Source organism: Hemitrygon akajei, chromosome 4 (assembly GCF_048418815.1).
Source record: "Hemitrygon akajei chromosome 4, sHemAka1.3, whole genome shotgun sequence".
Taxonomy (NCBI): Eukaryota; Metazoa; Chordata; class Chondrichthyes; order Myliobatiformes; family Dasyatidae; genus Hemitrygon; species Hemitrygon akajei.
This window is the reverse complement of record NC_133127.1, coordinates 78,166,050-78,179,547: the sequence shown is the minus strand read 5'-3', so window position 1 is coordinate 78,179,547 and position 13,498 is coordinate 78,166,050. Positions and strand designations below refer to the sequence as shown.

Genomic DNA, 13,498 nt, shown 5'->3' with positions numbered 1-13,498 from the left:
CACGGGATTTCTAGCGTTTCTCCTGGTGCGTCTAAAGGGGTTGTTCCCCAGACCCTCTTTTATCCTTACTCACGGGGTCTCAGATGTCAGTCAGGTTGGGATGATGCAATCCCTCAACCAGCCCCCTCTGATCATTCCCTGAGGGCTTCAATGAATAGTACAGTACTCAATACACAATTCCGTCTCCAAGAGACAATGGCCATTATCCGTGGCTTTGTATCGCGGAGGCCAGGACACATTCCAAACGTCTCTCTCTCATTTCCTGGGTCTCCTGACCTGAATTAATAGCGATCTTGCGATTCTCAAAAAGGAGGGGGCTACTTTGTACCCTTCGGCCCCTCAGAGTTGGGGCACAGGCGTAACAGTCTAATAATATATTTAATATTCTCTCTGTTTTTATTAAATCTTGTGAATCTCATTAATGTTCCCTATATTCAAATAGTCAACTTATTTCTAAATTGATAGTATTCCAGCCTCTAGGTAGAAACTTGTAGTTTAAACCCTTTCTCTGGAGACTTAAGCACAAAATCTAGGCTAGCACCAGCAAGGGAAAGCTAGATTATCAGAAAAGTAGATATTTGGAGCAGACATTGAGGTGAAGTCACATCAGGCTAATAAAGGAAGTTCTATGGCACTATATTAAGTATTTTAAGTTCTTCCTGGAGTCCTGAAAAAATTTCATCCGGCAGCCAGTATACCTGGCTGTTGGTGAGAACACAGTTTTCACACATTGCCTGAAGTTTTTCATGTACTCCAAATGGAAGGGCTTTTCAAAAGTGCATTTGAGCTGGAAAATGGCAAACCGAATTTAATGCAGACAAGTGTTGCACTTTGGGAGGACTAACCATGGTGAGCGGCAGGGCACTGAGGAGTGTAGCATCAGAGGGATCTGGGAATACAGATACATAATTCTTTGAAAGTAGCATCACAGGTAGATTGGGTCATAAAGAAAGCATTTGGCACATTGGCTTTCAAAAATCAATGTACTGAGTACAGTAGTTGGGATGTTATGTTGAAGTTGTATAATAAGTTGGCAAGGCCTAATTTGGTGTATTGTGTGCAGTCCTGGTCACCTGCCTACTGGAAAGATATCAATAAGGTTGAAAGAGTGCAGAAAATAATTACAAGGACTTGAGGGCCTGAGATATAGAGAAAGGTTGAAGAAGTTAGGACTTTATTCAACAGAGCATAGAAGAATGAGGGGAGATTTGATAGAGGTGTACAAAATTATGAGTGTTATATTAGGGTAAATGCAAACAGGGGAGGGATATGGAGGGCTATGGTCCAGGTGTACATCGATTGGACTAGGCAGATTAGTAGTTTGTCACAGACTAGATGGGCCAAAAGACTTGTTTCTGTGCTGTAATGTTTTATAACTCTAAGAAAATACTGCAGATGTTCAAAATCTGAAATACTGGAAAACCCCCAAGAGATCAGTTAACATCTGCGCTAAAGGAAACAGTCAACATTTCTGGTCTGTGACCCTTTGTCAAAACTGAGAAAGGGAGAGATGTTTCAAGTTTCAGTAGGAGAAAAGGTGGTTGTGGGGATTAGAATGAAGGAAATGTCTGTGACAGGACATCAAAATGGATTATACGTGATAGTTACCTACATATTAAGCTTTGTGGTCTGTAACAAGTTGTTAGTGGTACGGTGGTGAAACCTGCCTGGAAATCTAGATTTATGTGAGTAGAATAAGAAAGACTGGGCCAACATGACAGAAAATGGAAAATGCTGGACAACTAAGTAGATCCAGCAGCCTCTGTGGAAAGAAAAACATTTCAAATGAGGGACACTCCATCAGATCTGAGAAAGAGAGATATATCATAATCTAGGTAACAGTGAAATGTGTGTAGAGCAAAGAGAATCTCTCCAAAAGAATGAAAACTTAGTATGTGGGATCATGTTAAGTTACTATGACTGTGTAATATTTTTCTGATGTGGTTTTGGCCTGCTGGGCATACCTAGCAGGCCAGACTATACACAGACAGAAAAAGGAAAGAAGATGGCTGACAGAAATCTGGAGAGGAAGAAAGACCACATAAACTAAGATTAGAGTATTTGATATTAGGTTGGCAAGGCTGCAATGAGCCCAGGTGGAAGGTGAGGTGTTGATCCTCTAGTTTGTATCAGCGTAGGACAGTGAGACCAGAATGGGGCTGTACTTCAGAAGTATTTCATTGACTATACTATTGTTCCTCAATTAATAAATTCTTAGTAAATGTTTTGTCAAAGGAAAATTAATAAGGATGGCCAGTGGCTTTGAATGTTTTGGTACGCTATATTATAATGGATGGAGAGGGACACTATTAATTATATTTTTAAAAATACAAATTGAAGCCACATTCTCAAAATATCAATGGTATTGTAATAAAAAATTATAAGTTGAACATTTGTAGATCAAGGAGCAATTTGGAGTAATGAAATGTACTCTATAGCTGCAACAAGCTGTAGAGTGGCAACATACACAAAATGTTGGAGGAACTCAGCAGGTCAGACAGCATCTATGGAAATGCTTAAAAACAGTCGATGTTTCGGGCCAAGACCCTTCATCAGGACTGGAAAGGAAGGGGGAAGACATCAGACCAAAAAGGTGGGGCGAGGGGCGAAGGAGCACTAGAAGTTGATAGGTGAAGTCAGGTGAGTGTGAAATGTAAGAGGCTGGAGATGAATGAGTTGTGATAGGAGAGGAGAAAAGGCTGTAGGAGAAAGGGAAGAAGGAGGGGCATCAGGAGGAGCTGATAGATAGGTGAGGAGAAGTGGTAAGAGGCCAGAGTGGGGAATAGAAGAAGAGAGAATGGTGAGGGAAAAAAATTACTGGAAAGAGAAATCAGGTTGGAGGCTCCCTCTGTGGAATATGAGGTGTTTCTCCTCCATCCTGAAAATAGCCTCATTATGGCAAAAGAAGGGGCCATGGACCGACGTTTTGGAATGGGAATGGAGAAAGGAATTACAATCGTTAGCTACCCAGAAATTCCACTTTTGGTGGATGGAGCAGAGGTGCTCAACAACACGGTCCCACAGTTTATGTCAGGTCACACCAATTCAGAGGAGGCCGCATCTGGAGCACTGGTTACAACAGATGACCCCAACAATTTGCAGGTGAAATGTTGCCTCACCTGGAAGGACTGTTTTGGGCCCCTGAATGGAGGTGAGGGAGGAGGCAAATGGGCAGAGGTAGCATTTCTGACACTTGCAGGGATACATGCCAGGAGGGAGATTAGTGGGAAGGAATGAACGGACAAGGGAATCACAGAGGGAGCGATCCCTGCAGAAAGCGGAGAGTGGGGGTGGGGCGGAGGAAATAATGTTTTGGGTGAGAGGATCTCATTGAGGGTGGTGCAACTTGCAGAGAATAATGTGTTGGATGTGGAGACTCAGGGCGTGGTAGGTGAGGAAACAAACTCCTCCTCTGTTAAGGAAGCAGGAAAATGGGGTAAGCTCGGATGTCCGGGAAATAGGAGTTGCAGGTGAAGGCAGGGTCAATGGTGGAGGAAGGGAAACACCATTCTTTGAAGCAGGTGGCCATCTGTGACATGTGGAAAGAACAGCCTCATCCTGGGAACAGATGTGGCAGAGCCAAAGGAACCGAGAAAAGGGAATTTTTACAGGAGACAAGGCGGGAAGAGGTATAGTCAAGGTAGCCATGGGAATCAGTGGGTTTATAAAAGATGTCAGTAGACAGTTTGTCTCCAGAAATGGAGATAGAGAGATTGAGAAAGGGGAGAGAGGTGTCAGAAAAGAACCAAGTGAATTTAAGGGCAGTGTGGAAGTGGGAGGCAAAGTCGATGAGCTTATTATGAGTGCATGAAGCAGCACCAGTACAATCATCATAGTACTGGACGAGTTGGGAAACATTACCAGGGAAGGCTTGGAACATGGACCGTTCTACATAGCCAACAAAAAGGCAGGCATAGCTGGGGCCCATGCAGGTGCCCATGGCTGCCCTTTATTTTGGAGAAATTGGGAGTTGCTGAAGGAGATATTTTTGAAGAGGGGACTAGTTCTACCAGATGGAGGAGGGTGGTGGTGGAGGGGAAACTGGTTGGCTTTTTTTTTGAGAAAGAACCGGAGACGTTTAGGGCTTTCTTCATGGCAGATGTAAGTGTACTGAACATCTATGGTGAAGTGGTCAGGTCCAGACAACTGGAACTTGTTGAGGAGATCGAAGGCATGTGAAGTGTGGCAGATGTAGGTGGGAAGGAACTGAACCAAGTGGGATAGAATGGAGTTGAGCTATGCAGGCATGAGTCCAGAGATGAGGTTAGTGATGGTGTTGGAGACAATTTTCTCATTGTCCATACTGGGGTCCTTTTCAAGGGATAAGTAAGAGGAGGTGTCTGAAAGTTCCTGCCTGGCCTCAGCAAGATTGGGATCAGCCTACCACAATACAACAGCACCCCCTTTGTCTGTGGGACAAAATCTTAGAATACCTTCATCATAATAATTTATCAATATTTTTATTGAAAACCGCCATGAATATTGCATTTAAAAGTGGAGTATTCCTGATAATAAGCTTGCAAGATAATTTTCCTATTCTTAAACAGTATTTGATCTTAAAATAAATGTGATGTGAAATTTCAGTGCACAGGAATCATTAAGGGTTCACATTTAAAATTGTTTCCTGGCCTTAAGAAAGATAAACAAACACAATTATATATGATTAATACAATTAAATGCAAGCATTGATGGTTAGTTTCTCAGTTTTGCATCTTGGGTGTACATTGCAGATTTTTGTTTAAGACCACATTTACTGGCAAGCTGCATAAGAACTCTTAAACTATTTTGAGGTGTTCCAGTTTAAGTAGCTTCATTTGGTCTACAAAGTGCGGTCTTGTTATAAGATGATTTGACAAACCGATAGGCCAAGAGTCTGTCTATGCAGAGTTTTTGGAGTTCTCTTACATCATTTTTAATGGTCCATCTAAGTGCCAACCTTCGCAAGTCCCCGATTGTAGATTTGTTTTGTGGATGAGAGTGTCCTCTACTGTTCTTCATCATCACCATCATCTTTCTTCATCTCTCCCTCCTCTTTGACCTTTTTCTTCATCTCCTGTGTCTCTTCCCATTCTCCTCCTGCTCAATCTTCTCCTATTCCAAGGGGGAAACAAAGATCCACTCCTCATATGCTGCAAAGACATTGAGAATGCATAGGCATATGGAGTCGGTGGGGTGAGGAGGGGGAATGTGGCGGTGGATTGTTGGTAAAATAACAAGAGTTGGATTAAGGACAAGAATAGGGTCGGGGATTTTGAGGTGGGGGATAACTAACAGGTTTTGCCTTTGTGTATGTGTGTCTGGCTGAATATGTATCTAGAAACGTGCCTATATGGGAGAGCAAAACACATTGGTCTGCAGTTCCAGTGAGGGTGGAATTTCTGGCAGCAAGCTTCTTCTGGTGGTGGTCCTTGAGGATCTCCTGACTCTTGTACATGGAAATTCCCTTGTGGAATAAAGCATGAAACTCAATAATGATCACACAACATCCCATTTCTGTACATTAGGTCTTTCTCTCCCTCCCCCTCCCCCTACCCCCTCTCTCCCTCTCCCTCCTACCCCTCTCTTACCCCCTCTCTCTCCCTGTCTCCCTCCCCTTTCTCTCTCTCTCTCTCTCTCTCTCTCTCTCTCTCTCTCTCTCTCTCTCTCCCTCCCTCTCTCCCTCTCCCTCTCCCTCTCCCTCTCTCTCTGCCCCCCTTCCCCCTCCTCTTCCCCCAACTTCCGTAGTAGCCCATGGTAACCATAGTGTGCATTGCAGTTGTCTGGCTGCAATAGTGAGTGTACCTCTTGGAGCTAATCACTTTCTCTGATTGCAGTGCAGTGGTGTCATGAGTTGTGTTGAGTTTAAGTCGGTCTCATGCATCTTCTTGCTCTTTTCTTTGTGCAGAAGGTGATGTTGGAGAATTCTCACAAACCTCACTTGTTTAGGAAAACCTAAATTGGCACTATTGCTAAATGGAACAAAGCCAACCACGTGTGCAATGCATTGCTAGGCATTCAAGTTTTGAGTAATGGCATTGCTGTGAAGGTGTAGTAGATTTATAGCATTTGGTGCAATTGGAAACAAAAGATAGTAAGTTGCAAAGAGTTCATTTCATGATAATTGAAATGATCCCTTCTCATGTAAGGTGTGGTAGAAATCTTTAATGCTGTCTTCAAATGCACTATTGTGTACATATTAATGGGACAACACTCACGAAGAAATGACAGATATGCGACTGCATCATAATGTAGCAAATATCCTTTATCAGCAGCAAGTAAATATGCTAAGAGTATTCACTTGTTACTATCTAAAAGGCTGAGAGTGGATTAACTGGGATCCTTGTCTTCCAGAGTGTCGTGTGATGAAATCGTCCTACTCACGTTCTGGTAGTACTTCACGACATTCCGGATCAAAAAGTCCTGGGTTGTCTCGTCGAAGCAGATCTCCTGCATCAGGTACATATTCATCAAATAACAATGAAATCAATAAAATAGTAACATCAGGAAGAGTGAAGGACTTATATAGTGAAGCTGTATGTGACTTTGTTGGTGGTCAAAGAACATGCCTATCTGTGCAGAAAAGGATGTTGCCCCAACGTGTCTCAGTTTTATTTTTGAGTGACTCCTTCATATGTCATCCCCTGCCCATGGGAGATTTTAGAATATTTTATGCATATTGTTTCCTAAACAAAGAATGATCCAACTTTTACAGAATTAATTTTGTTTAGTTTTTATTTATCTTGTAAAACCTTAAAGCTTTACAGTTCTTGCACTATGTTAAGGTTTAATTTGCTTCATATTTCTCAAATACAATCAGTTGCTTTCTGGGAAAATAAAATCCTACTCGTATACCGGAGGAATTAGTGGGTCATTTTAATTTTGTATTGTGGTATAAAATATCCAAAGTTGAATATGAAACCCTTTATACATCTCTTTAAATTTTTATTTTGGTTCAAAGGAACCTAGAGAAGTGTTTATAATAGGCACAAATTCAACATTTTATATCAACACTATCAGTCAAAGTCAGTATTACCCTACCCACAGTTTTATATAGAAGACAGCTACAAATATATTCTTTAATATTGAGTGATAGAAAAGACACATGTTTAAGCATATTCATGTTCCTGAACAAATATATTTTCAAAGTTAATTCCTGCAAAATCTTTGAATAGAATACAGAGCTTTATGTTCACACATTTGGTCTGCCGACATTATTTATTCATTGTATTTTAAATATTTTAACAAATGCCTCGGCTATTACAGAACATTTTGTCCCTTAAGCCTACAAATGAGTGGACTATGCATTGTCTGTGATTGTATATTTGTGATCTATGTCTTCATCTTCTTCTAGTAGTCTCTGTTACTCAACCAAATGTTGTACATTATTGCCTTGGTTCCTCTGTCTTCTGAACACCCTTCTTGTGTTTTGAATTTGATGCTGTGTTCTATTTATGATTGTGTGGTAACATCTCTCCTTAATGTTTTCTCCTTCCGCTTGTGTGTTAACTGAATGAGTACAGTTAAAAGAGGAGGTTACCACACTGCATATTCTCCAGTCAAATCCCCAGGTGAGCCCCTCTTTTCATACAATCCCATCTCACGCTTACTTTGATCCACCAAGTACGATTATGTGAATGAAGATCATTTTCACAAAGGGCTTGAATTTCACTTTCTTAATAACTAAATCATAACTTTGAGTTGACAAGTATCTCTCACATGGTATTGAGGGCAGTGATATGATCATCTGGACTTAACTGGTTTCATCCTCTTACGGCATAATTAACAAAAATAAGTGTGTAAACTTTTAATACTGGAAACATGTTTGGAGTGAAATTAATTTTACTTCATTGTAAAAGAAAAACCCACAACAAACTTATTGGTGTTTCAGACTCCACTGAAGTTAAAAAATAAGACACTCTATCACATTCTACTTATGTGTCTTCTCACAGCATTGCATTTTCATCCAGTTCAGCTAAGCAGTGCTATAATAAAATCAATAGCAGCAAATTTTACAAACTTAATTGTTCTCTAATTTTTATTTTGTCTTGTAAAAGCTTAAAGCTTTTATAATGTTGTGATACTTTAGTGTTTACTTTGCCTCAGATTTTTCATATACAAAACCAATTTCCTTTCTTAGAACACAAAATCTATTTCATAGTCTGGAGGAACTAATGGGTGATTTCAATTCTACATTGTAGTATAAAATAGCTGATGTGAATTTGAGACTTATTATTCAGCTCTTTAAATTTTTGTTTTGGTTCAGAAAGAAACCTCAGGTGTAATGTATAATAGGCAACCAATTAATTATTTCAGATCAACGCTAGCAAAATAAGTACTATCCTACCCACATTTTTATTTAGAAGACATTTACAAATATATCCTTGAATACTGAGTAACAGCATTATAGAAACCACTGTTGTCCTTCTCAGAGGACAATCTCCCATGTTCATCAGATAGGGTCCTCTGATTCTTTGTTCTCTGCCTCGAAGTAACCAATTAGAGCCCTTGTCGGAGAACCTCCAGCAAGAGGACATCAGGAGAAGCGGTGGCATGTCTGGTGCATAGCTCACCATCAGCAATTGAACAGATCTGTGTCGAATGATCTCTGTAAGGTGCAATATAGCAAAATTTGGAATGGGGCGAGGAATTGTATCTTTGCCACTACATTTAATTACATGTAATTAAAAATTAACAATTATTTAGCAACCTTTAAAACCAATGTCCACAACACACACACACACACACACACACACACAGCATTTTTAAGGTTATGATCTAATCAGCAAGCAATGTCAATGGAATCTCTGAATATAAAAATCTTCATAACTCGAATGTATGATACAATGATGACCTGTAGAGATATTATGAATGAAGTAGAAGCAGAAAAAAAAATGAAACACAGAAAGATAATTTTTGGCTGCACTTTTTCAGAGGCCAGGTTTGTAACAACTGTTCTGGTACTTCCAGCAGGAAGTTGTCCTTGCAAGGAATGTTCCTTGGTAAAACAAGCACAGAGCCTGTAGCTTTAGATTTATGGGACACATACTGTGTTTTTCTAGGACAGTCCTTGGCTATGCTGCAGCGCTGTGGGATGTTCAATCATTGAATCAGCCCTTAAATTTCATGCATGTTGTCAGTCAGATTTCTTAAGTGCAGAATGTTTCAGTTCTGTGGGAAATAAAGAAATAGAGGAAACTATGTAGAAAAAGCATATATTCTGGTAGTTTTATTATGACTGACGGCATTGATGATGTATATAGCCCAAATTGTTGTACCGGAAGGAAATGAGTAATCATCAGTGGGAGAATATGTTGAAGCATAAAATTGAACTTTTTTAGGATATAAAATGGCTGGATTTTCCACATCAGTAAAAAGATGGCATGCTGTGATTTGTATCCACTCAATTTCTTTGCTTCTGATTTGGTTGAATTTTGGGCATCTCATACCAATTAACTCAATTTGACAAATTCCCAAAAGGTGTCTCATAAAGCATGGTTTTTATCAGTGCCACAGGGTGCTGATGTAACAGAATAGTTGTTTCTAGACAAGCTTAAAGAGAGGGACAAATTGTCCAGAACATTATCCATCAATCTCATAGACCAGCAATTGGCCACATTCTACAACAACCTGTGCTGCCATGCTTTGTGATCGGTAATAATGATGTAAAATCAGCATCATTCCACTCCAAGTTGAACTCACCTGTCTATAAATGAGTGGACGTATTCAACAGCCATCATTTTATCTAGTACAAAGTTCCATATATCTCAAGGCAGTCAGTGAAGGGATTGAATCTCCATTGCAGATTTGAATGGAGTCGAGCAGAATGCTTTATAACTGCTTTATGAATAACTAATTCATTGATAGTCATGTCTGCTTTCATAGAATATCTTTTCATTTAAATCTCATTTTAATATACTTAATTTGAGAAAGCTAATTTTACATGGGTGGACTGATCTATATTGAATAAGTTGGACTTTTTACATAAATTTTAATAGTTCAGTATTACATTATAATGGAAGTTATGGTAAGCCATTGATATCCAATAAAGTTTGCTGACTAGTTGCAAATTGAGCTTTATTAGCACTATTTTATCTATATCTACTGATCTGAATCCTTTGTACACATTTATATTTTTACTTGATTCCTCTTTTAGTGGAGCAGTGAAGCACCTCAGATAGGAATGTACTTGTAACTGCCATAACTGGTTGGGGGTGCACTCCAGGCAATTTGCAATAGATTCTACTCGACTTTCCTTGCCTCTTGTGCCATAAGATGCATCATCTAGTAGTCTGTAAGAGAAGAAGTTAAACTTGCCTAATAACGAGGCGAGTTTGAATGCTGGTTCCAGGCAGCACAAAAGTAATGATTAACTAGCTGTCTGTAGTTAAAGGCTTCTAGCAGAAGGGGATTAAACAACAATTGCAAAATATGTCAAAACATTCTTCCAATGCAGTAAAAAAGAGCAATCAACGACAACTCCATTGTGTTGCTTTCTCTGTCCTCTCAAGTCCGGTGCACATCTCACATGCAGCTAGTTTAGCCATCCTTCACTAATCTGTGGCTGCACCAACTCAATGGTGCAATGCAAATGGAATTAACTACTATTGTCAAATGTACTGAGCTACAGTAAAAAATGCATGTCTTGCATGCTGTTCATACAGATCTATTCATTATACAGTGCATTAAAGTATTACAAGGTAACACAATAGCAGAATAAAGTATAACAGTTACAGAGAAAGTGCAGTGCAGGTAGACAATAAGGTGCAAGATCGTAACAAGGTAGGTAGTGAGCTTGAGTCCATTTTGGGACTGACTATATAGTAGTTAACAAAATAAACCCACTGGACAAACCAATGGAATAAATATCTAGATACTATAGGAGAGGAAGTGTATGAAAATATCTGAAGCAGCGACAACCATTTTGTTCAAGTGAAATAGGTGTTGAATAATAACATTAAATATGTTTAAGGCAGTGATGACTCATTGTTGTGAAATCTACTTTAGGAGCACTAAAGCATTATGTCAAGAGTTGTCACATATAACGGAATTAGAAAATTCACGCCTTTACAAACGAAGAATTCAGCTTCCACTCGTTATAACTGGCCAAGAGTCAGAGCTATCAAAATTGGACAAATGTGTGGTGTGAAAATTTGAATCGTGAGTCATATAGGTACTTAAGGTGCAGATTTGCACCAAAAACATAAATGTCATGTGGGAGTTACAGGATGAACAGTTAAATACTGCAGAGGCTGGAAATGTAAAGTAAACAGGAATTGTTGTGAACGTTCAGCACGTATTCCTGCATCAGCAGAGTGGGGGGGGGGGGTGGCAGTTAAGAGTTGTTACATAAACTGTGCTCTATAAAGTTGTACCAAGATTTCCTGACACTGATATTTTATATCCCGGATAATGAAGGAAAACATCCGATTTGCCATCTTCACTACCCTATCTAATTGTGCCACCAACCTTAGGTATCTTTGGATTTCTTCAGCAAGATGCCTTTGTTCCTCAGAAGTGCCTAGAGCCCTCCCATTTATAGCTTACTTAAAGGATGCAGGCTTCTTAGGCGGAACCAACATTTAATTGCCCATCCTTAAATGCCCTTGAGAGGATGGTGAGCTACCTTCTTTAAGCTCTTGTGGGAATACCTACAATGCTGTTAGGGAGAGAATTCAGGGATTCCAGGGATATCAAAGGTTTGATGAAGAGAGAGAAGGGGAAACATGTGGTAGGCTTAGAGCACTGAAAATAGGGGAGAGCCCTCAGGGGTATAAAGAGTGTAGGAATTGGTTAAAGGGAAATTAGGAGGGCTAACAGGGGCCATGAAGTATCACTGACAGATAAGATTAAGGAAAATCCCAAACCAGTTTATAAGAACATTAAGAACAAGTGGGTAACCAGGAAAAATCAGAGCCCGTGCAGGACCAAACGGACAATCTGTGATTAGAGCCAGAACAGGTGGGAGGGGTTTTTAAATAAATGAGGCCAAAGATATCATAGCTAGAGGTTTAATTCAGGATGGTGACATTAAATAACTTGTTAGATTAAAATACCTGTCTAAATGTAACTGTACCAGTACCTCTACCACTTTCTCCAGCAGCTCGTTCTATATAGCTGCCACATTATGTGCAAAGAATTTGCCCTTCAGGTCTTTTGCAGTTCCTATTCTCACATTAAACCTATGCCTGCTAGTTTAGACTCCCCTGGGGAAATAGCGACCACTCACCTTATCTAAACTCTTCATAGTTTTGCATAAGGTCACCACTTAGCCTCCTACACTCCAGGGGAACAAACAAACACCAGCCTATCCAGTATCTCCTTATAATTCCAGCTCTCCAGTCCTAGTAACATCACTGTGAATCATTTCTGCCCTCCTATTTTAAGGACATCTTTCCTCAAGCTGAGTGGCCAGAACTGCAAACATTACTCCATGTAATCTCACCAATTACTTTACATTTTCATAATAATAAAATAAACATGGATGTATGTCTGGACATCCAAATGGCCTAATTCTGCTCTTATGTCTTATGATCTGGAAGTTACTGTCAAATCTTTTGCACGTAAGTCAACATGGAAATTTCTCATTTGTCATGCATATGAACGAGTTACGTAGTATTTGCTGTTCACAGATCAACGAGAAGTTGCTGACTGTTCATGACATTCTAAGTCATAATTTCTGTTGCACAATATCTGGTTGTGAAAAGTTTATTTTATTAGATTAGATTCTGAGTAGTTCAAAAGTTAAAGATTGCATATTTAACCCTAGTTGCCTACATGATGACTGTAACATTTGATGCCTTGCCTGTTTCATGTTTTAATAATTAATTTTCACGCAGTGGTATATGTATTCCCCTATTTTTATTTTACTTTCTGCTGAATGATTTATATTCCATGCTTTTCCTCTGTCAGAGTCCTTCAGAGCTCTCTGGTCATCAGTCTGCTCAGTGCTAGTCCTAAAGTCAGATGGCACAAACTCTTCATATAATGGACCAGATTGAAATTGAAATGGGAAAATAATGCTCAGAAGCTCCTGAAGGTGCACCAGATGGAGCCAGTAGTTGGACACCAATCACCAATTCAGTTAATGGCCTGATGGTAAAAACATCAGCAGAACCTGAGGTCCAGTTCACACTTTTGAGACCAAAACCATGCCATTTATTGGTCTTTTCCAAGGTGGGGTTTACAATGGCTGGTGGGCTTAGGCCCAGTCAGGCTTGTGCTTTGGGGTGCTAAGGGATGGCTATTCAGCTGGTATTGTGGGGGGGGGGGAGGATGTGACAACATATATGAACAGATAACTAACTATAGCAGTTAGAATTAACAAAGCCAGCTCTGAATCTGCAACTTGTCTATTTGAATTAGTATCAAGCTACTGACTCCTTGAGCTCTGAGAACAAAAACTAATTTTATAGAAAATTTAATGGGGTAATTTGTCTTATAATTATTTGCTGTTAAGTGTTCTATTCATTTCATGTTATCTCCCTGCAAAGTTCCCGAGAATATAGAACATAGTGCATAC

General features: G+C 39.7%; 1 protein-coding gene across 7 annotated transcripts in view; it reads left to right on the top strand.

Moving 5' to 3' along the window:
• The window catches only part of dclk2a (doublecortin-like kinase 2a), a 343,959-nt gene that overhangs the window by 212,461 nt on the left and 118,000 nt on the right, over positions 1–13,498 (top strand). For 5 of the 7 annotated variants that reach the window (XM_073042910.1, XM_073042912.1, XM_073042913.1 and 2 more), the window contains exons 4-5: positions 6,331–6,435; positions 7,500–7,547. In XM_073042910.1, the coding sequence (XP_072899011.1) occupies positions 6,331–6,435; positions 7,500–7,547 (153 nt within the window). The remainder of the gene's footprint in view (positions 1–6,330; positions 6,436–7,499; positions 7,548–13,498) is intronic. The other 2 variants (XM_073042911.1, XM_073042915.1) reach the window with 1 other exon arrangement.